Genomic DNA, 23,897 nt, shown 5'->3' with positions numbered 1-23,897 from the left:
GCTTGGAAGGGCTCAATATTGCACCCAATTTATAAAAAAGGAGACTCTACGCTCCCGGAATACTACAGGCTGATAGCCCTACTGGACGTGGATGGCAAGGCCTATTCAAGGGTTCTACTTCAAGAGCTTGAAAAGTGGATCACTGAAAATAACATCATACCTATATACCAAACCGGCTTCAGACCTAGCTCTTGCACTCTAGATAATGTCCTTGCCCTTTCGCACCCAGGTCCGAAAGCACTGAAATCATCAGCACAGCCACTCTTTGCTTGTTTTATTGATTATAGTGCGGCTTTTGATGGTGTGGTGCGCCACATCCTCTGGAAGAAGCTAGCGGCTTGGAGGATACCAAGGAAATTATTAGCTTCCATAACTGTACTTTATTCCGATACCTGGGTGAGAATCATGATCACAAATACACGTTACCAAGAAAATCCAAACCAACAAAGGATTGAAACAAGGTTGTGTCATCGCCCCTACTCTCTTTAATCTATACACGGAATTGCTCAGAAGAAACACATTCCCCTCAAAACTGGGTAAGACAGTGCTCCCCATAATTCAATATGCGGACGACCTGGTCCTGCTTGCTCAGACCCGGATAGGGTTGAAAAGGGGCCTGGACATAATACATAGCTATAATGAAGAAAATGCATTAAGGGCAAATGCAGCAAAAACCAAGGTCTTGGTCTTTGGGCGCCAGACCAAAAAACATCAAAAAGATTGGAATCTCGCTCCGCTAAAAATAGAAACGGAAGGAAAATATCATTACCTTGGGGTTTGGTTATCAAACACGGGGAAAATATCATATCAGCGAAAAGATTACCTGCTATTACCTACGGACATCTTGCATATCCCAGCAGGCTGATAACATCACTGGAGAAGGGCCAGATGAGAGTATATAAAAGGATATTTCAAATTCCTAAATCTACTAGACATGCAGGGATATGCTTGGAATTCAACATAATAAAAATGGATATAAATTGCAAAATGGATCTAATCAAGCTCTTTCACTCTGTTTGCAGGCACAGCTTGAGGGGGTCTCTGAAAGCAATCTTTAAAGGTGAATCCAGTAACTGGGCCATCTACCTCAGGCAAGCCGAGGAACTGTTTAATCTAGCACCTTCCTACACTTCGGACCACCTCATAATGAAGGCTCTGCTAAAAAAAGACTTTGAAAGACCTGGGTGTGTGAGCTTCAAGAGAAAATGATATTGCCACAATCCGGAGCATTAGTGGATCTGAGGGCTTAGCAGAGTCTCACATAACCACTAACGGCCAACTGTACATGAAAGCAGCACTAGGAGCTTGTGCATTCCAGAGTATCTTGCAAATGCATCTCCTAACACTCCCTGTTCGGGACTTTTGACGCAACTGGAAGTTCTCGCAGGGACACCAACAAGAATGCCCTCTATGTAACAACCATACTGAATGATGCAGCCCATGCTTGGCCTCAGAGAGACGTCAACTACTAAAACCTCTATTTTTTAAATATGGACTGAGAACACGCAAAGAAGCCATAAAATATATATTCACTGCAGTGATCCCCAGGGAACTGGCTTGTTTTGGGAAATTCTTCACTATAGTGAGAAAGGCTCTGCAGCTTGCTCGTGGCCAGCGAAGTGTGGGAATCAAAAGTGCCACTGTGGCCCCCAAAGAAACATCACGGTCGAAGTGGCTCATTCCCCCACACTAATACTACTCATACTGATGATGATTCCGACCAAGACCATGGTGCTGCAGACATGACAAGGAACTTTCATTTGAACCTATGGATTGTATCATTCTGCTTCATATTTTATTTCTTCATACTTTGTCTATCATGTTTCTACCCTTATGGCAACTTACAAGTTACATATGTAGACATGCAATATGATGTTATGGTATTGTTCAAGCCTGCTTAGCTCTATCAATTTACGTCCAAGTGAACTGATAGAATACATTATGCAGCACCTGACTCCCTCGGGTGGGTGGGCCTGCTTTCTATTTAATGGGAGTCCAGACTCTTAAGACTGTATTTGATTAAAAAAAAAAAGGTGGCTGATAGGACGGTATCCACAAACTTTCTTCAGGGTGGGAAAACGGATGGAAATACTGGCATTGGCATTTCCTCATTTACCTCAGATTTGTATAATAACAGACGTGGTTCCAGACCTTACAGGAAAGTTCCCAAAGGCACATGCACTTTTATTGCTGTGTTTATAGTATTTTGCCGCATTTGCACTACCAAGCCTAAGTTTTAGAATTTTATAACAACAGATGAGATACCAGACTTCTACGATACCCTTTATTGGTTCTTGCATTGCAAATGCTAAGATTATAGCACTATATGGCACACACATTTTTATTTTTAAGACTCAGAATTTTATAATAATTGACTTGAAAATAGATTGTTAGGAAAGTCTTTATGAGCTTGTGCACTTTTATTATTGTCATCACACTACTTTATTATAACACATGATAAAAGGTATTTTACTCTATGTGTGTCTATCGTATTTATGTAATGATTATAGAATTTCTAATAACAGACTTGACCTCAGACTTTTAGGACAGATGCTACCGGCACTAGCACTTTAATTGCTGTGATTATAGTATTTTATGGCACTTGCACTTTCACTCTAAGACTTACAATTTTATAATAACTGATTCAATAACAGTTTTAGGACAGTTTTCATTGGCATCTGCACTTTCATTGTTGCGATTATACTATATTGACGACAAGATATATTTTACTCTTCAAGTTTTTTCTTTGTATATTGTGCAATGATTTTAAGTAATCATGCAATAAAGCTACAAAGTTAAAGTGAGATGGGATAGAGTCTGGGTCATACAAAGCCCATGGGTCTACATTATAAGTATTGTCACCCAAGTCATCCCCATGTGATGAAACGGGATTGCGGAGAAAATTATGTAGGTGAAGGTGGTGGCGGAGTATCAGGTAGTGAAGTGGGAAGCAAAGTAGAATGTGGTGGTGAAGGCTGATGTACTGCCTTTGGTTTCTCCTTGTGTTTGAAAATTTTGGCAGGTGAAGGCCCAGCTTCCAAAGTCTCTTGGAAAGATAGTTTTCTTTAATTATAGAAGGAGGAGAGGCAATAATCCTTCAAATATCCTTACAGATTTGGATTTTTCACTGTTTATGGTCCATCACTTCAAGTATGGGCCTAATGTCGGACGATTCTTCTACAGATGGAGCATATTTCTTCCCCACAGTCTTGAGCTCTGAAAGCTTGGAAACCGACTGTTTAAATCGGGCCGAGAATGTCGACTACGAAACAGGTAGAGGTTTTTTCGACTCCGAAGAGGATGTTGGGTGTTTCGGCTCCGAGGTGGAAGATGAATGCTTCGGTTCAGAAGTGGAAGCTTCCACTCTTCGAGTCGATTCCGAAACAGGCGTGGCACACTCGACATCGAATGCATTTTGGTCTTTTTCAACGCTGAACCCGAGGGTCGGTCATCGAGATGTAACTTTCGGGTCCGACCATGGCCGGCAAGCAGTGGTGGACCCAAGACCACTTACGCTGACTTTTTGGATAGTTTTTGGTGAAGGGAAGTGGCTGGCATATTCATGTGCTGCGCTGCTGGAATCACTTAGCTGTTCCCATCGGAGTCATGGTAGGAGTCAGAATCTGCAATGGAAACTGCCGTCTGCGCTTGTTCGTCACCGAAAATGTCAGGCATTTGTTCTGTGGACTTGGATGCCATCTCTAGCCGAAGCGCTCTTCGATCCCGCAGAGACTTATTGGAGCGGAAGGATCAACACACCTCACACATTTCTTCTTTGTGATCGGGAAAGAGGCAGAAGTTGCACACCGAGTGTTGGTCAGTGTAGGGGAACTTGGAGTGGCACAGAGGGCAGTAGCGAAACAGAGTCCGATCCATCTGCCTGTGGGAAAGTAGGCCCTAGAAGGGCGCGGTCGCCCAAAAGTGTGTTTAATCGATCCTAACGATACAATCCGATCAAGTGTAGTCAGAAAATGCGTTCGTAAACGATACCGACATTTAGAGAAAAGATAGAGAAGTTCAGATACTACCGAACCAAGATCTACCAGAGCGAGAGGTAACACGTCCGAACCCGACAGCGGAGAGAAAACAATTTAACAAAGGACTCGATGCCCATGCGCACTATCACCGAGAGGAGGAGTCACTTGATCTTTGACTCGAAAAAGCTTCTTAGAAGAAAAACAACTTGTAACACTCTGAACCCAACACTAGATGACGGACGTATGCAAAGCGTGTGTATCTGCAGCTACACATGACATTGAACAGATACATAAATATATATGACAATTGCTTCTTTTCCTAATAGTGCTTTGTTCTTGTATGTTAAAGCTCACAAGAGAGTACGACTTATGACCCTTAAGATTGTCTGCACAGTTTCTTCAGCAAGGTTTTAAATGCAAACCCTAAAGGCTCATAATGCTCTAGCTCATGTTAGAGACAAATAATCAGAAAGGTGCCTCCATTTTAAATATAATGGTGAGATATTTGTAAACAAATTCTTTCCCTAATGTTTTTTTTATTCAGCAACCAGGTTTCTTAACTTTACAGCTGAAAACAATTGCTTTAATTTTTTCGATGTTAACCTCCATTTAATTATTTTTTTTCTCTAACTGGATAACAAACTTATCTGTTGGTGTAGTCCAATTTAAGTTTTACTCAGTAAAACAACATTGTCTGCATCTAACAGAGATCAAATCTAATGTGACTAGGGGCAGCTCTTCTGCAATTGGCAAAGGAGCGTCACTCCCCTGGCCAAGAGCCAGAAGATGGAAAATAAAACCATAGTTAAATATTGTTTTAATTTTCATCTGCTGGCTCAGCCAGCAGTGCAGGGAGGGGCAGGGCTGGGTCATGGGAGGTGGGAGGAGGAGAGCGTGCACCTAAGTGCGCATGTGTGTTTGGCCGGCCCTCTAGATGATTTCTCCAGCCTGGCTGTGTTGAACAGCTGGGCTGGAGAAACTGCACATACCCCAGGGAAGTGTCTGAATGGTAGTCCAAGTCGCTCAGACCAATCCTGAAGCTGCATTCAAGCTAGGTTTAGCATGAAAGCAGCACCAGGATTGCTGAGGAGCCTGTGGTGGTGTCCCAGTGAATGGGTGGACCCCAGAATAAGAAAGCAAGGTGGCGAGCTGTGGCAACGAGAAAGGTTAGTGACTCTTAAATTTGTTTCCCCAGCCCCCCCACCTCCAAGGCCCCTCCTTGCATTTGCAGCGGCCGCCGCCGAATGTGACTCCCATATTTAGTCAAAATTATGTTGTTTAGAACTTTAAGGCTGCAATACGAAGGTTAAAAAAGAAGGGGTGCCAAACGCGCATCCTTGATTTAAGCCTTTTATGATACATTTCTTGGCTGGGACTGATTTCCCTTCACCCACTTTCACTCGAACCCAGCTAATTGAAGAGAGCAATTGTATGGCTCGTAGTAGTTCTGGAGGTATTCCCCATTGGTTAAGCTTTACCCAGAGTGCAGGTATTGACATTCTGTCAAAGGTTTATTTGAATTCAACAAAGAAAGCGCACAGAAAGAATGGGTGTGGAGTAGTTCTTCAATGAGAAAAGTGAGAGTTAATATATTTGTTATTGTTCCTGTTCGAAAGCCAGTTAGATTTAACTGAACCACATTGAAATTGGTGGCCCACGATTATAGAACCAGAAGCAGCAGACTAGCAAAGCATTTCGGTTCAACATTCAACAATGCAGCCAGTCTATAATTTGATGGTTTGACGGGGACCTTTCTTATTTACGGAGTGAAGTACTGATTCCATGATTCTGGGATCTCCTGTTTTTGTACGCAATAATTATATAATGGGGTCAATATACCTGACCAAAAATCTAGGTTTCCTTTAAACATGCCTGGTGCAACGCCATTAGGACTATGTGTTCCACCTGACACACTGTTTTTGATCACCTTTGACCAAGTCCAGTTGCCGAGCTTCAATGTTTGTTTGAAGCTCAAGCTCTGACCACAAATGCTTGGGTAACTGCTGAACAGATTAAGGTGAAGCTTGTTTGATAAGCTAATGAATGCCTCACTACTCACCCTCCTCACACCATGATTCACGAACAAGACAGCAAGGTATTCAAGTGCTACCTTTTCTAGTAGGACACTTGCCTCATAAAATAGTGTACACTTTCAGTGGAAGGACAGCAGCAGGCTTCTATGGCCTAATCCAGTGGTTCCCAATCTGTGCGCCGCGGCTCGCTGGTGCGCCATCAAAACTAGCCAGGGGCACCGCACACAGTTTGGGAACCAATGAGCTATTTATAGCCCTTGGGCCAGTTCGTACAAAATAAAACTACTCAGTTGTAGCAGCTCTTTTTTAATTTTGTCCTTGAGCGCCCTCTGGTGGTTAAACACAACTAAAGGGATTCTACATTTCACAATATTTAAACAGTTATGTTATAACTACATAAAAATGAGACCTGCCCATTTTACTAGGGTTACCGTCAACCAATATTTTCCCCTTACTAAAAAACCCTATGCATAGTGTAATTAAACAACTGTTACATTTTTATTTTTTACAGTTATATATAGAATTACAATACCTTCATTGGCGTCATCCCAATTCTTTTCAGGGAGAAAAATGGATGTACTCCCTAGGCCAGGCTTACATCCCCCACCCGCCAACAAAAAGTAACATAATGGGGAGCCGCAGCCAGTGGCCAATAGATCAAGGGAGCCGTGGGTCGAAAATGTTTGGGAACCACTGGCCTAATCCCTCTGGCTCTGAAATAATCAAGAAAGCCTTTGCATAAAGTTCCAGCTAAATGGCATACTCTACTATTGGGAGTTGCTAATAGCCACAAAGTGTTGCTTCAGATGTACGTGGTGTCCCAACAATTATAACAAGCATTAGCGAAGTCAATATTCTTGGTGCTGGCTGTCATCCTATTGGCTTTGGCAATGATTGTTTAGTTTTGTCTTTTTCTCAAAAACTTTTGTCGATGTGGGAGCCTCCCACTGCTACAGTAGTTTGTAGCAATAAAAGGGAACTACTATCGTCTTATAGCCCACTGCAGAGGGCTATACCAGTTGTTAAAGGCCCTGAACCCGAGTTATAGGCCTGAGCTGCAGGTGAGGGCATCTAACGAGGGTGAGAACCTTTAACAACAGGTATTGCCCAAGGCACAAGGGCTATTAGAACATTCTACCTATTAAGGGAAGAATTTTCTAAATTAGAAAGGGAGTAACATCAAAACAAACATTGGAATGTTGGCGCTCGTGGCTTATAGCAGTCATTATAAACCCGGGGCTACTCGATTGTCTTCAATGGAGCTCTCAACATTGCAATGATCTGATTTGTGTGCAACTGGGCTCCTTGTCAAATGGCATAATGCCATCACTCCACAGTGAATGTATCCACAGGCTGAAAATGGCTGGCTTTTAGTCCCATGTCATATGCTGTAGGGAGCGGAAATAAAAAGTGAATGACAACTGATCAATGGATGACCATATTTTTGTATTACATATACTTTTATTAACATCAAAAGTTGGTAACTAATGCGAGACCTAATGAAAAGCAACAGTCTACCTTCAACATATGAAGTTCTATTGTGCCTAAACTGAGGAAATGTCCAATAGTTTATTCAGAGTTGAGTGAAGATCATTGAAATTAAATAGGGAGATCAAAATTGTGTTGACAAAATAAGTGATAGACGAATGCCGAAACCTCAAAGTGCATCAGAAAAGCTTTAATGTCCACAACAGGGTTGAAATCCAGAAACCACGCCCTCCAAACACTTAGGTTCCGCGTGAGGACAAGGAGGCAAAGCATATAAAACTGTAGTTGTGCTCCTTTAAAAGATGACCAGTTCTGGCATGGCAAGAAAAAGTAGCTAAACGTCCACGAACAAGTGTCCCAAGATGCGTGTTCTTAAGGAGAAGCCAAGCAACAGGGATTTAACCTATTCAACCTTGGTATCATTAGTGTGCCTTCACCTACCTTCTCTTTATTTGCTGCACTTGATACTGGCAAATATCTAGAAGTTCGAGGTTTGGGGCGGGTACTGCACTCTCCATTTTACCCTGCGGTCTGTTTGGTGTGGGTGTGGTTTGTCTGGCGCCATTGCTTTAATTTATTTATGCTAACGGAACCTATGAGTTACTTTAAAAAAAGTAAAAATAACAACAGTTATCTAACCATATATTTTACTGGTAAGGTGATAAAAGTAATTTGACTTCCTAGGTGTATAAAGGCTAGAAATGAATATGTATGCACTAACTGCCTCTCATCAGCTAGACTACAATGCTTCCTTCCAAAGCACTTCTTTTTCGAGAACTTTTAAACCTTTAGGTGAACAAATGATCATTCTGCAAATGTAAATGTTCACAGTCCCTCAAACATACGTTTTCCTATAAGTTCCCAAATATGGCAAATTTTATCAGCGTGTCACTGGTCATCTGCATGTTCCTCAGGAAAAAAAAAAAAAAACACAATTGTAATTGTGCTCTTTAGTAGCACCTCTCTAGCCCCAACAGATTCAGGAATTTAGCTACGGATTCCAAACCTGCCTTCTAACTCACAAGTACTGGAACATGTATCGCACTGCTAGATCCCCTTAAATAGGATCCCAGGCCTACACCTGCCTTCATTCACATAAAGAAAATAAAACATTTCTTTTTCACCTCAGAACATGGGGTCCTGTCCCACTGACTGTGGATAAATGCCCCAATTCCAGAAAGAAAACAATGTAATTATCTCATTATCCCTTACAGCTTCAGGCATATAATAGTTTGACACTGTGATTAGACCAAGACCATAAGTTCTAGTTCCCAGCTAGAACTTGTTGAGACTTAGGGCATAATACAAGTCATCAGTTCCTTGACTGTCCTAATTGACTGGAAATCTTATTGGTGGGCTAGTGGGTTTTTAAGATGGATATTCTGGGAGATGCCACTGCTCCACTCCAGCAACTCTTCCCCACTCCTTTTAAGATTGGGACCTCTAGTTCTTTAACTGGTATCACCCAACGGCATCCCACGGAACGCCAATAACCTTAGGAGACTGGGCAAGTTTGCCTTTGGCACACTGTAAACAGTAAAACTTGAGTGGGTTCACTGTTCTCCTTTTTGTATGCGTTTTATTTATAGGAATGATGATTTACAGAGTTTCCACCCAATGAACTGCCTAGCTATTTACAGAGAGTTACCATAGCGAACTAGATACATTGTATTACTTTGGCAACTCAGCTCTACGGATTACAAACTGTAAACACATTCTTTAAGAGATGTAGATGAGCTCCCTGAAGGTTTTAGATAACACTCGAGTGGATGCTGACAGAATAAAACTGACGTAAGCATCCACATTAAATGTAAAACTGGTGCTCTCAAGACGTTTGTGGTTGTACCTTAGCCCTACAACATATTTTTCTATGCATCTTAGTCGTCGTCATGATCAAACACTTTATTCGGTTTAAAAAATTGCAACCATAAAAACAAATAAATAAACAGCACATCACATAGCACTTACAGTAATTATTATAAAAGTCACTACCAAGATTACAGTGGGACACCTATTCTTCCCAATAAATACTTTTAAATAAAATTAAAAAAGGAATTGCATTGAACCACCAACAGGGGTGTGGAATTTATTAAAATATCTACTTGTCCAGGGGACAGGTTGCTTCTCAAATCTACTTGTCCTGTAAAAAGATCTACTTGTCCCTTTGGTGCCATGTAGTGTGGCGACAAACCATGGCAGCAATCTCATGAGGTAAGAGCTCTGATAATAGCCTCTCTGATTATGCCAGGGCTACTACCATAGTAGGGCTTGAATACTTGCAGTTTCAATCCCTACTGTAGCAATTTCCTTATTTTGCCACCTTTATGCAGATCTGCATACTGGGGCTGAAGGAAGCAGTAAGCAATAGTTCCAGGGCTGGAATGCCTTTGAGTCTGCAAACCTACTAACCTGTATGCTTTAAAGATTTTCACCAGCTTCTCTCTAATATTTTCCCATATTAAGAAAGGTTGGACATTTACTCCTGACAATGGCATAATTATAACTTCTTCAGGGTTGGGAAGAAAGTGGCTGGAGGGAAAATGAACTTGCAAATGCTCAATAGATTTTCAAATGAGCAAATCTACACATGCTTATTTACCCATGCTAAAATACAGTTCACAAATATTTTATAGGGGTACGACATATACTATGGGTGCACTTTTGTGACTTTCTTTAAGAATTTGGGGCCACATGTAGGTAGGTTCAGATTTGAGACCCGCAAACCCGAATGTAGGATGGTGTCCCTGACACCATCTGTGATTCGCAAGAGCTTCGCAAATGCCCACCTCATGAATAATCATGAGGTGGGTCGCAATTTGCGACCCCCTTGCGAATGGCGGCCCTCACAGGGATGGTGGCCTGCTGGAGACAGCAGACCACCATGTCTGTGACTGCTTTTCAATAAAGCTTTTTTTTTTTTTTTGTAATGCAGCCCATTTTCCTTAAAGGAAAACGAGATGCATTACAAAAATGAAAAATGGAACGTTTTCGTTTCATTTTTTCAGAGCAGGCAGTGGTCCACAGGACCACTGCCTGCTCTGAAAAAATGTTTACAGTGACATTCACAATGGGGAAGGAGTCCCATGGGGACCCCTTCCCTTTTGCGAAAGTGTTAGCACCCATTTGAAATGGGTGCAAACTGCAATTGGTTTGCGCCCGCGTTCGCGGTAACAAAACAATCCTTCATTGCACTGCGAGTCGCAATTAGGAAGGGAACACCCCTTCCTAACTGCGAGCCGCAAACCCGTTTTGCGATTCGGTAACCAGGTTACCGAATCACAAAACTGGGTTTGTGCATCGCAGTGTGCTTTTTGCATGTCGCAAACAGCGAAAGTCGCTGTTTGCAACATGCAAAAAGCTACCTACATTTGGGTCTTGGTCCCTAATTAGGTCTGGTGTTAACAAAGACATTTTGTTTTTATTAAACTTCTATTTCTCTCTCTTTCGGCTGGCTTTACTGTGAGTGATCGCATTCTGCTCTTCCACAAGGAGCATATTGGCACACAAAGTAGTTTTGTTCAGTGTCAGGAACTACAGTGGCAATCAGTGATGTAACGAAACTGGAGGGTGCCCCTTTGCAAAGAACATAGAGGAGCCCCCTCTCCAGACTCACTCAGGGCAGGTGCTGTGCTGAAGGGGCCCCCTGGAGGGCAGCTGCAGGGCCTTTGTTATGCCACTGGTGGCAACGTGTGCTTTTATAGTTCAAAAACCTTTGTGTTTTTTTTTTGCCAGTGTTTGTTACAATGTTGAGGGCCTGGTATCTCCCACAACAATAAAGTGTTACAAAAGCCATGTCAAAACAAGACACGCATTGATGAAACTAAAAGACTTATAAAAATATGTCAGATCAGTTGGCTTTGTCAGTGTTTGTTTATTTTCATGCTTCCCATAATCGTGTTGAAAATGGTTACACTGATTTTCCATTAGAAATATTTTTGCATCTAATCAGAGAGCATTCTGTGAGCATTATACTTAGCCTCATAGCCTAAACTTTTCCAACATGTGTATACACTTTTTTTTTTTTTGTACTGGAACCAACGTCAGTAGTGAAGTGTGACCTTAAAACATTTATTTACAGCACTCACCCTAATAATGAAGGCTTTCAAATAATGAACCATAAATACAAGTTCGAACAGCATTATCTTTTGGAAACACATTACCTCAACTGCAGAGAGTTCCACTCTCTGTAAACAGGCAGAGGGTTGGGCCTACTTGTCCCAAGGACAAAGTAAACATAAAAACTTGTTGCCCTTGACCCCAAACAAAATGTCCCGGGCGTCGGGCGGTAGGAATTCCACATCCCTGACCAAATTTATCACCTCCAAGACCTCAAGTAATATTAACACACTTAGGAATTAAATTCAAAATGTCATTGCTCAATTAATAATTCAATAATGGTAAAAGTTTGTAAAAACACTTAAAAAAGATTAACACTGTTCCGCCAGGTTATAGCTCCCTTTAGAAAAGATCCTACTCCCCACCACACCAGCACATCAGAAACCATACGCAACCACAAAAAAGCTGGGCGATATTGCACAAACCCCCTAGCCCTCAGCAAGGGGAGTAAATAACGTCGCCTAAAGGGTGCATAAAAATCACAGAACAGAGTAAAATGAATTAGGGTCTGTAAGGACACACCATCACACGGGCACCATTTTATAGAATTTTGATCAAACTGGCCTAATGAAAAACACAAATTACTTCTAATTACTCCCAACTGGAATCGTGAAATAAGAGTCATTTCCCTTACATTTCTTATCTCCAAGAGGTATGCCTCTGGGCCCACCGCCATCTTTAACATTATAAAATCCCTCACTGATTTTTTCCTTAATTCCTCCTCCTCCCTCTTGGCCCCTGAGATTTTAAAGAAATTCTCCTTTGCCCAACGTTTGTCAGAGCTAGTTAAACACTCTGGTCCATCAAACATATCTAACCGCCCATGTGCAATGGCTACTTTTGTTACATAAACCAACCAGGGAATTTCGTTCACATGATCACATAACATACAATCCCGCAGGATTTCCCTGTTTAAAGAAGCAAATTCATTAGTCCAAACAGAAATCCACAGCAAGAAAGGAGCAATCTTGGTGGCATCTTCTATAAAATCCAAATCCAATTCAGCATGCAAACAGAAACCATAGGTGTTTTGGCCAACTCCTAACAACGCTCTACAGAAACGATTTTCCTCTATCACGGGGGCCCTATTTTCCATATAGCCCCAAAGTGGTGCCCCATACAACAAAACTGGAAGGCATTTACGCCTGTATACTTCAAGCAGGGGCTTAATAGGTTTATTTCACATCCTTGCAGCAAACTCAAACGTGGCACCTACAGTGGCATTAAAAAGTATCCCTCTCCTAGAGATACAGGATTTCCAGGTGCCCTTATCATCAAAATGTACCCCTAGATAGGGAAATTCCTGTACCTTACTAATTACTTGATCATTTATCTTCAGCCCTCCCACCCTACTCAGCGGTTTGCCATACACCATAAAATGTGATTTACTACAATTTATCTCTAAATCTAGGGCTGACATAAAGGTTTCATACGCTTTGACCGTCTCACAGAGTCCATTCATGGTGTGGGCCATAAGAACTGCATCATCAGCATGGATCAATACCAGGACACTCTTGCCATTGAGTTTAGGAGCATCCTTACATCTTTCAACTAAAAATCGTACAGCTCATTTGTGTATAGAAGGAAAAAGGTAGGAGCCAAAACGCACCCCTGGCGTACACCCCTATTAGGCTCAAAGGAGTCAGTGCATTCCCCATTAGGCCCAACCCTCACATTTGCATTTATTCCTAGGTAGAGACAGCGAAGCAGATCCACGATTTGAGAATCCATGCCCAACCGGGTTAGCCTTTCCCACAGCTTACTCCGATTAACCTTATCAAAGGCGCAGCTGTGATCTATAAAAGCAAGATACAAAGTACCCCTCTTTGCTTGCGTGTATTTGCCAATCAGCATAAGCAGATTTAAACATTGCTCTTGGGTACCAAGCCCTTCCCAAAAACCATATTGCACCCTGCTCAGGATTGCATTTTCAGACATCCAATCCTCAATACGCCTTAAGATAAAGATAATCCGACCTAATAATTTTGCTGAGAAATCAAGAAGTGAGATTGGACGATACGATTTTGGGTAATTTCGATTGCCCTTTTTTATAGTCCGGTATAATACATGCCGATCTCCATGTAGTGGGAATTCCTGCACTAACTGCTGCATTAAGGACATTGAACAGAATAGGTGCCCACAACTGAGGACAGTGTTTGTATAAATCCATTGGGATAGTATCGGCCTGGGGCTTTATGGCTAGCACTGCCTTGCAGCGCCTCCCTCACTTCTTCAATTGTAAACCTGATAGCTAAATTTGGGGGTTGGCCATACTGTTTGCCCATTTTCTCCCCTAGAGGGGCCCCCCCAAAAAAAAAAATCCTACAAAAATGGCTCACCCAAACCTCAGGGGCGATATTACAGTCCAAACCCTCAGTTGTTTCTGTCTCTTAGTCTTAAATGGTCTATTAAACCTACCTGTGAATAAAGTTGTATACTAATTTGACATCGAGTGTTTTGAGTGCTACTAAATCTCAGTTTCCAAGTCCTATTACCTCTCTAAAGTAAGCCTTGGCTGATCGTCTTCACTAACTGTGGAAATTTATGTGGTGAGGTAAGCCGCTGGACAGAATAACTTGATTATTCAAATGAAAGACGCCACACCCTGAGACAACTGTAAACAAGTGCTCACCACATCTATTTCCCTAGTAACCACAGACTGCACCAGAACCCCTAAAGAAGGCCTTACACCTGCTGGAGCTCTTTAAGTGGATCCCTTCCAGTACTGCCTACACAACAGCTCAACCTTTTTCCTTGTTCTCACATATATATTTTTCTAACATCACTCAATTCTACTTTGGCTTTCACTTTTACCATATAAATTCTCATTTGACCTAGTCCCTTACCTGAAGCAGATCCCGTCCAGTGGTGTTGAGTTTTGGAACAACATTACCAAGAGAGTTGGTAGCAGGGTACATGGGGTATGGCTGAAAAGGAAGGGAGAGAGAAATGTTCAATTCACAATAGGGGGCATTCTTAAGAAGGATGTAAAACACGGGACAGTTATTGTATAATTAAATGTCTCAGGCTACAATTGATGCAAATCAGGGGTTTGCTTAACTCTAGGTAATACAAAATAGGGACACAAGCTCAAAGTTTCATTTTAACAATAATGTTGTTTAATTGCCAGGGTTCTAGAGCAGCAGCTCCTAACCAGTTGACTTCCACGGACCCTTCCTATTAATCATCATTGGAACACGGGGCCACATGGGGACCACCATTGCGTCATTAGTGGAAGCCATAGACCCAGCAAGAAGCAATTTTGATGATTTCAATGTGAAAATAATACACGGAAATACGGAAACAAGCATTGGTCAAATATACAAAAACAAATAAGATGAAATATTTTATTAAATTCACAAATAAAAAAAACCAAAAGTTTCATTTTAACTGAAAGGTTAGGGCTATTCCAGTGAAGCAACCCAATCGTTCATAATGTATTCTGCTGATGCATTTGTACTGCTCCCACGAATCCCAAACACATTTTTACCCACCACTTTGAAATTCATACACATTTACAGAACTTTTTAAAATAGTAAATTTTACATTTCGCTTCTTTATTTATATACCCTTTATTACTCTGTTAACACTATTCAATTTTCCATGTAGTTGCATGCCTCCCTCAGTAGGCGTTTTAGACCCCCCAGGGGTCACAGACCACAGGTTAAGAACTGCTGTTCCCGAGTAAACTGGCAGAACTGGTGTAGAGCAACAGAAACCAAAACACCAAGTTTTCTGGTTTCTGTGACTATTTGTTTATGTTTACAACAGCCATAAATCACCACATACAATACTTCATAGCACCAGTGAATGTTGCTTTATACAGCTAGTGAGCATATTTAATGCTTAAAGGCAAAAAGAAGTGCTGATCACAAACATACGTGCTAAATGACAAAGCTAAGTAAGTTGAATGCAAGCAGGTGTGTCTGTGACCTTTGCGGCCTAAGAAAATAACTAAAAAAGACAGATGGGAACTGAAAAGTATTTGTGAATCAATTAAAGAGTAGCAGAAAACAGATGGGTAGGTGTAGTGGGATTTAAGTAGATGGGTTCTTGTGGTGCAACAGCAGTCATTTAGTAGACTGAAAGATGGAGTAGCAGGTTAGCTAACTCACCTGTCTCTAGGTTTCTGTATGCATATTGGCCCAAGCTATGCAAAGTTTCTAGAACTACACAGGAACCACTGGAAATTAATTGGTTTATAGAACACATCCAGCTGCGCAAAACCCAAAGCGTAAATAACGGTATTTGTGCCTTGAAGCTACAGCTGGCACTCCTGCGACAGCATCTCCCACTGACGAGTCACTTTGCAGGCCACAAATCTACCCGCTTTGTGACATATACATAATTTTCGTTTATATACAGCACTTCATAATGGACGTCTGCCATTTCTAAATACTGTGCCCGTTACCTCAAAGGATATAACTAAGATGCTCACTGAAATAGGCTTGTGGCTGACGTAAGAACAACTTTCTTGACTAGGGAACACATTTTCGGACGGATACTCTAGCTTTCAGCAGATTTATATTAACAAAAACATACACACACCTTAGACTTGATGAGGAAAGGCTTTTCTGTTTTTTAAGCAATTAACTCATCGGGTTCTAGGCAACACCTGACTGTCTATGACTACAAAGCCACAGTAGTAATTACTGCAAGTGTCCTAGTGGTATCCTAAAGGTGCTACCCACGTGGGGATGTCAAATCGGCTGTATTTCCACACTCCAGGTGCCAAAACACAGAGCCAACATGAGAAAAGAAAGACATTCTCAGCTGTCGTGGTAAATTCAAAATCAACTGGGAAAGAGAAAGGGAAGGGAGAAAGCCTCATCAGGCAACTTGAGTCTACACAAACTGTTGTTCAAAGATAACTTCCTGGCCTTATCATACATCTGTGAGGAATCAGAGTAGAAAACCCAGCAGCATCAGTCCAAACCTTGGGGGCGAACATTTAAAAGGAAAATATGACTTTCCCAGCAAGCATCTGTTTGGGGCATGTAGCGCTGTAAATTCATATGCTTAACATAACACTGCCATCTAGTGTTGGGCTCGGGTGTGTGCAAATTGTTTTTCTTCACAGTCTCGAGGTAGAGTGACTCCTCCTCTTGATGGTAATGCACGTGGTCATCTACTCCATTGTTTTCCTGAAGGCGGGTGAGGATGGAAGGTGAAGGATAGCGTAGTGTGGTGAGATGCCCATGCTAAATGAATTTGTGATAACTCATAAAAATAAATGTGACAAAAACGTGTCCAGGGAGGAGGTTGGACGCATGTGAATCTACAGAACTACATGCCACAAACAGATGCTTACTGGGTAAGTAACATTTTCCGTCAAAGGCATGTGTGGCTGTAAATACGCATGATTAGCATACACTGTAAAGCATTCCTCCTCCAAAGTGGTGGCTAACCTGTGGGGGTTACAGTGGTTTGAAATAGTTGGGGGGGTGGGGGGCCTAGAGAGCCAAAGGCAAGATGGCTGCACCTTAGTGTAGCTCTGCCCACCAGGAGACTTCATCCACCTAATTTCTTGCACTCTGTCAACAATCCACCCTGGAGACTGGGCGTCCACTACACAAGACATCGAGGGAAACTTGTGAGTCCCAAAAATCAACAGGCACAGCAGAGGTGCAGCAATCCAGCCCCTAACAAGCCGCCGTGTGGGGAATCTAGTGAGAGGAAAATGGCAGTCACAAGACTGACGGCGGCACGGAGCTGAACAGCTGGAGGGCTCGCCTTGTATAAGGACGACAGCTGGGCCCATATTACACTGGACTGAAAACAGCAGGCCTTCGAACATAACCGCCAACAACTAAAGCTAAGGTGAGAGGCGGAGGCAGGCAGAGAGAGTCGGATCGCTGACAGCGGACAAGAGGGGGAGGCGGCGATGATGGACCAGGCCTAATGGCACTCTCACTACCGAGCTTGCGCTCTGAACACCTACCAATACACGGCGGAGGCAGGTGTCACAGACAGGGCCCAGGGTAAGCAGACCTATCGCACTGGGCATGAAGCCAGAACATCCTTGCTGGGCCTTGCACCATGGCAAAGGAGGGGAGCATGGACTGTCATACCCCAGGGGATGGGCACATATTGTGAGGGAATACCTCTGGACCACGCTTCTCGGATGGGGTGGGACTATATCCCCTAGCCTGCACTGCTCCTTGGACCTCAACTGCCAGCCTGGTGACGCGCTATAAAAGTGCTGGTTATCTCTGCAGCCCGGCTTTGCCCAGAAGAACCTGGGCGTTTCTTTCATCGTTCTATAAGTAAGTGCTAGACCTAAAAGTGGTACAGTACATATCTCTGGTTACGTCTGCTTTAGTCTTTGCAACATACTTCCTTGGCACCACACTAGAGGCCAGGGGCAAGTGCAAAGCTTTAGATGCTCCTGCGAATACATGTGGTCCAAAGAAATCTAACAAACGTTCAAACAACAAAACCAGCACTCTAGGCAGCAAGGAGAACAGTACATTAGAGGATACCGACACCTTCCTAGAGGAAGTGGAGGCCATTCTGAGAAGTAATGCAACTATAACCCCTGCAAATTGTGGTGGCAAAGCTAATAAAGTTCCTGTTATGTTTAAGAAAAGGCCTCAGCCACCTAATACCTTAAACGAGGCTGGAGAAAAGGAAGCGGTCCAATATGCGAGCGTAGTATCACCCCATGCGATGACTGCTTATCAGTGCAATGGCTCAGCTGTGCCACAGTGCGATAACGGAAGTAATGCTGTGGAAGAGCTGGCCTCCCGCCTTCCCTCAAGTCCGGAGGTTGTTGTGGTTGCAACATTTTGTGCTCCAACCAGTATAGCCCACTGGCGGAGAATGGGGGTCCCTATGATGATGCTTCTTTTGCTTGTACTGGGATGCCTGCTGGAGACAATCCCTTGGCTAATATATCCCTGTGCCAAGGACGTCAACAGTCTGATGCTGTTGCTGTTGGATAAAGTAATGGGGGAATCTGGTCTGCTTTGCAGGTGCAGGTGCTCGAGGCAAAGGGTGGGTGGGACAGTGTCTGCTTCGGAGGGGAGGGACCACTGATACTATTTTGTGAGAACCTAGATTATTATCTAGTGACCAGCCCCTGGGGCTTGCAACTGACTCGCCTCCTATTAACCAACCTGCTCCTCATGCTGAGGGAACAAAGGCCTCTTTTGGGGCCAGTAGGTGCAAACGCAGTCTTGTTGTAAAGGGGAGTGTTTCTGCTGAGCTGGGCTACCTTGATATGCCCTATTCTGATGCTCACATAAAGGGCCCTTGAGTGGGGACTTGTATCCAGGTGTCTGCTGGAGAAGCTACATCTAGGGTGTAAGAGACCTGGGCATCAGGTTGTCCTCAGAATTGGTCTGACGTAAGACCATCAACAGCAAAGCAACAGGCTCTGGGTGCGGGGAGGCCAGGAAGAACTATTTTTATGGTTGGGGTGCCAAAGTTGCCATTAGGGTCTTCAGAAACACAGGACTCCCTGATAATGAAAATGTCACTTACCCAGTGTACATCTGTTCGTGGCATCAGACGCAGTAGATTCGCATGTTTTGCAATAGCTCGCCATCTGGTGTTGGGCCGGAGTGTTACAAGTTGTTTTTCTTCGAAGAAGTCTTTCGAGTCACGGGACCGAGTGACTCCTCCTTTTGTCTCCATTGCGCATGGGCGTCGACTCCATCTTCGATTGTTTTTCCCCGCAGAGGGTGAGGTAGGAGTTGAATTGTAGTAATAGTGCCCATGCAATGGAGTGACTAAGTATGCACCTATTTAAGGTTGAGATGATACATATACAAATAGTTGAAGGTAATTTCCAAACTGCTACAGGCTCCCGGGGAGGCGGGTGGGCACATGCGAATCTACTGCGACTGATGCCACGAACAGATGCACACTGGGTAAGTGACATTTTCAGTTCGATGGCATCTGTCGCTGTAGATACGCATGTTTTGCATAGACTAGTAAGCAGTTATCTCACCAAAAGCGGTGGATCAGCCTGTAGGAGTGGAAGTAGTCTGAAATAATGTTCTTAATACGGCTTGACCTACTGTGGCTTGTTGTGCGGATAACACGTCTACACAGTAGTGCTTGGTGAATGTGTGAGGCGTAGACCATGTGGCTGCCTTACATATTTCTTGCATTGGGATGTTTCCTAGAAAGGCCATGGTAGCACCTTTCTTTCTGGTTGAGTGTGCCCTTGGTGTAATGGGCAGCGGTCGTTTAGCTTTAAGGTAGCAGATTTGGATGCATTTAACTATCCATCTGGCTATACCTTGTTTTGATATTGGGTTTCCTGCATGAGGTTTTTGAAATGCAATAAATAGTTGTTTAGTCTTTCTGATGTTCTTTGTTCTGTCAATGTAATACATCAATGCTCTTTTGACATCTAATGTATGTAGTGCCCTTTCAGCTACGGTATCTGGCTGTGGAAAGAACACTGGAAGTTCCACTGTTTGATTTAGATGGAACGGTGAAATAACCTTTGGCAAAAATTTAGGATTGGTCCTTAGGACGACCTTATTCTTGTGTAGTTGTATAAAAGGTTCCTGTATTGTAAACGCCTGAATCTCGCTTACTCTTCTTAGGGAAGTAATGGCGATGAGAAATGCCACCTTCCAGGTTAGGAACTGTATTTCGCAGGAGTGCATGGGTTCAAAAGGTGGACCCATAAGTCTAGTTAGGACAACATTTAGGTTCCATGAAGGAACAGGTGGTGTTCTTGGTGGTATAATTCTCCTAAGGCCCTCCATGAATGCTTTAATGACTGGTATCTTATATAGGGAAGTTGAATAGGTAGTCTGCAGGTATGCAGATATTGCTGCAAGGTGTATTTTAATGGAAGAGAAAGCCAGGTTAGATTTTTGTAAGTGAAGCAAGTAACCCACTACATGTTCTGGAGTTGTGTGTAATGGTTGTATTTGATTAATATGGCAGTAGCAAACAAACCTCTTCCATTTACTTGCATAGCAGTGCCTGGTGGATGGCCTTCTGGCTTGTTTTATGACTTCCATACATTCTTGGGTAAGTTGTAAGTGCCCGAATTCTAGGATTTCAGGAGCCAGATTGCTAGATTCAGCGATGCTGGATCTGGGTGTCTGATCTTTTGGTTGTGTTGTGTCAACAGATCTGGCCTGTTGGGCAATTTGATGCAGGGTACTACTGATAGGTCTAGCAGCGTTGTGTACCAGGATTGCCTTGCCCAAGTTGGTGCTATTAATATGAGTTTGAGTTTGTTTTGACTGAGTTTGTTTACCAGGTAAGGAAGGAGAGGGAGAGGAGGAAAAGCGTAAGCAAATATCCCTGACCAGTTCATCCATAGGGCATTGCCTTGGGACTGTTTGTGTGGGTATCTGGATGCGAAGTTTTGGCATTTTGCGTTCTCCTTTGTCGCAAACAAGTCTATCTGAGGTGTTCCCCAGAGTTTGAAATAAGTGTTCAGAATTTGGGGGTGAATTTCCCATTCGTGGACCTGTTGGTGATCTCGAGAGAGATTGTCTGCGAGTTGATTTTGGATCCCTGGTATAAATTGTGCTATTAGGCGAATTTGGTTGTGAATTGCCCAACGCCAAATCTTTTGTGCTAGCAGGCTTAACTGCGTGGAGTGCGTCCCCCCTTGCTTGTTTAGATAATACATTGTTGTCATGTTGTCTGTTTTGACGAGAATGTATTTGTGAACTATTATTGGTTGGAAAGCTTTTAGTGCTTGAAAAACTGCTAGAAGTTCTAGGTGGTTTATATGCAGTTTTGTTTGATGTACGTTCCATTGTCCTTGTATGCTGTGTTGATCGAGGTGTGCTCCCCACCCTGTCATGGAAGCATCTGTTGTTATTACGTATTGTGGCACTGGGTCTTGGAAAGGCCGCCCTTTGCTTAAATTTATGTTGTTCCACCACAGAAGCGAGAGGTAAGTTTGGCGGTCTATTAACACCAGATCTAGAAGGTGACCCTGTGCTTGTGACCATTGTGATGCTAGGCACTGTTGTAAGGGCCTCATGTGCAGTCTTGCGTTTGGGACAATGGCTATGCATGAAGACATCATGCCTAGGAGTTGTAATACCATTTTTGCTTGTATCCTTTGTGTTGGATACATGCGTTGTATGATGGTGTTGAAATTTTGAATTCTTTGTGGACTTGGAGTGGCTACTCCTTTTGATGTGTCTATTATGGCTCCCAGGTATTGTTGTACCTTGCGCGGCAGAATTTTGGATTTTGTGAAGTTGACGGTGAACCCTAGTTTGAAGAGGGTTTGTATGATATGATTTGTGTGATTTGAGCACTCTATTAACGAATGGGCCTTGATTAGCCAGTCGTCTAGATATGGGAACACATGTATTTGCTGCCTTCTTATGTGTGCAGCGACTACCGCTAGACATTTGGTAAAGACTCTTGGTGCGGTTGTTAATCCGAAAGGCAGTACCTTGAATTGGTAATGTATTCCCTTGAATACAAACCTTAGGTATTTCCTGTGCGATGGGTGTATTGGTATATGGAAATAAGCATCCTTGAGGTCTAAAGTTGCCATGTAGTCGTGTAGTTTTAGCAATGGCAATACTTCTTGTAGTGTGACCATGTGAAAGTGGTCTGATTTGATGAAAGTGTTCACTACTCTGAGGTCTAGGATTGGTCTCAGCGTTTTGTCCTTCTTTGGTATCAGAAAGTACAGTGAGTAAACTCCTGTGTTTATTTGTGTGTTTGGCACTAATTCGATTGCATTCTTTTGCAATAGTGCCTGCACTTCTATCTCCAGGAGATTGGAATGATGTGTTGTCAAATTTTGTGCTTTTGGTGGTATGTTTGGAGGGAATTGTAGAAATTCTATCAAATAACCATGTTGGATAATTGCTAGAACCCAAGTGTCTGTAGTGATTTCCTCCCATGCTTTGTAATAATGACTTATTCTTCCCCCCACTGGTGTTGTGTGGAGGGGGTGAGTGACATGTGAGTCACTGTTTAGTAGTAGGGGTTTTGGGGCTCTGAAATCTTCCTCTATTCCTAGGGAATTGCCCTCCTCTATATTGTCCCCGAAAACCTCCTCTATACTGTCCCTGGTAACTGGACGGTGTTGCTTGTGAGGTGCTGGCTTGTGTGCTCTGACCCCGAAACCCCCCTCTAAAGGGTGTTTTACGGAATGTGCTGTAATTCCCTCTGCTCTGCGGGGAGTAGAGTGCGCCCATGGCTTTGGCAGTGTCCGTATCTTTTTTGAGTTTCTCAATCGCTGTGTCCACTTCTGGACCGAACAGTTCTTTTTCGTTAAAGGGCATATTGAGAACTGCTTGTTGAATCTCTGGTTTAAATCCAGACGTTCGGAGCCATGCATGCCTTCTGATAGTTACAGATGTATTAATTGTCCGTGCAGCTGTATCTGCAGCGTCCATGGAGGAGCGGATCTGGTTGTTGGAGATGGTCTGTCCCTCCTCAACCACTTGTTTTGCCCTATTTTGTAAGTCCTTGGGCAGATGTTCAATGAGATGTTGCATCTCGTCCCAGTGGGCTCTGTCATAGCGCGCAAGTAGTGCCTGGGAGTTCGCGATGCGCCACTGGTTTGCAGCTTGTGCTGCTACTCTCTTACCAGCTGCATCGAACTTGCGGCTTTCTTTATCTGGGGGTGGTGCATCTCCAGATGTGTGGGAGTTGGCCCTTTTCCTAGCTGCTCCTACAACGACAGAGTCTGGTGGCAGCTGTGTAGTGATGAAAACCGGGTCTGTAGGAGGCGCCTTATACTTTTTTTCCACCCTTGGTGTGATTGCCCTACTTTTGACCGGCTCCTTAAAGATTTCTTTTGCGTGCCGGAGCATACCAGGGAGCATAGGCAGGCTTTGGTATGAGCTGTGGGTGGAGGAGAGTGAGTTGAATAAAAAATCATCCTCGACCTGTTCTGAGTGGAGGCTTACGTTGTGAAATTGTGCTGCTCTAGCCACCACTTGAGAATACGCGGTGCTGTCCTCTGGTGGAGATGGCTTCGTAGGGTATGCCTCCGGACTGTTATTTGACACTGGGGCGTCGTATAGGTCCCATGCGTCTTGATCTTGGTCACCCTGGCTCATGGTGGTGTGAGCTGGGGAATGTGATGGAGTTTTTGCTGGTGAGACGTTAATCACGGGCGGAGGAGAGGGTGGTGGGGTAACTCTTTTCACCACTTTTGGTTGTGGTGTCTGTTCAGTTTGGAACTCCAACCTTCTCTTTCTTCTAATAGGGGGAAGGGTGCTTATTTTTCCTGTCCCCTGCTGTATGAAAATACGCTTTTGCGTATGGTCCACATCAGTTGATTGTAGCTCTTCCTCAAACCTATGCTTTTGCATTTGGGAGG

General features: G+C 43.3%; 1 protein-coding gene across 1 annotated transcript in view; it reads right to left on the bottom strand.

Moving 5' to 3' along the window:
* CDK5 (cyclin dependent kinase 5) overlaps positions 1–23,897 on the bottom strand; it is a 256,946-nt gene that overhangs the window by 83,064 nt on the left and 149,985 nt on the right. The window contains exon 11 of the mRNA XM_069210772.1: positions 14,461–14,541. Within this exon, the coding sequence (XP_069066873.1) occupies positions 14,461–14,541 (81 nt within the window). The remainder of the gene's footprint in view (positions 1–14,460; positions 14,542–23,897) is intronic.

Source organism: Pleurodeles waltl, chromosome 10, assembly GCF_031143425.1.
Source record: "Pleurodeles waltl isolate 20211129_DDA chromosome 10, aPleWal1.hap1.20221129, whole genome shotgun sequence".
Taxonomy (NCBI): Eukaryota; Metazoa; Chordata; class Amphibia; order Caudata; family Salamandridae; genus Pleurodeles; species Pleurodeles waltl.
Note: the sequence above shows the minus strand (reverse complement) of the source record. Positions and strands in the feature narration are given on the sequence as shown.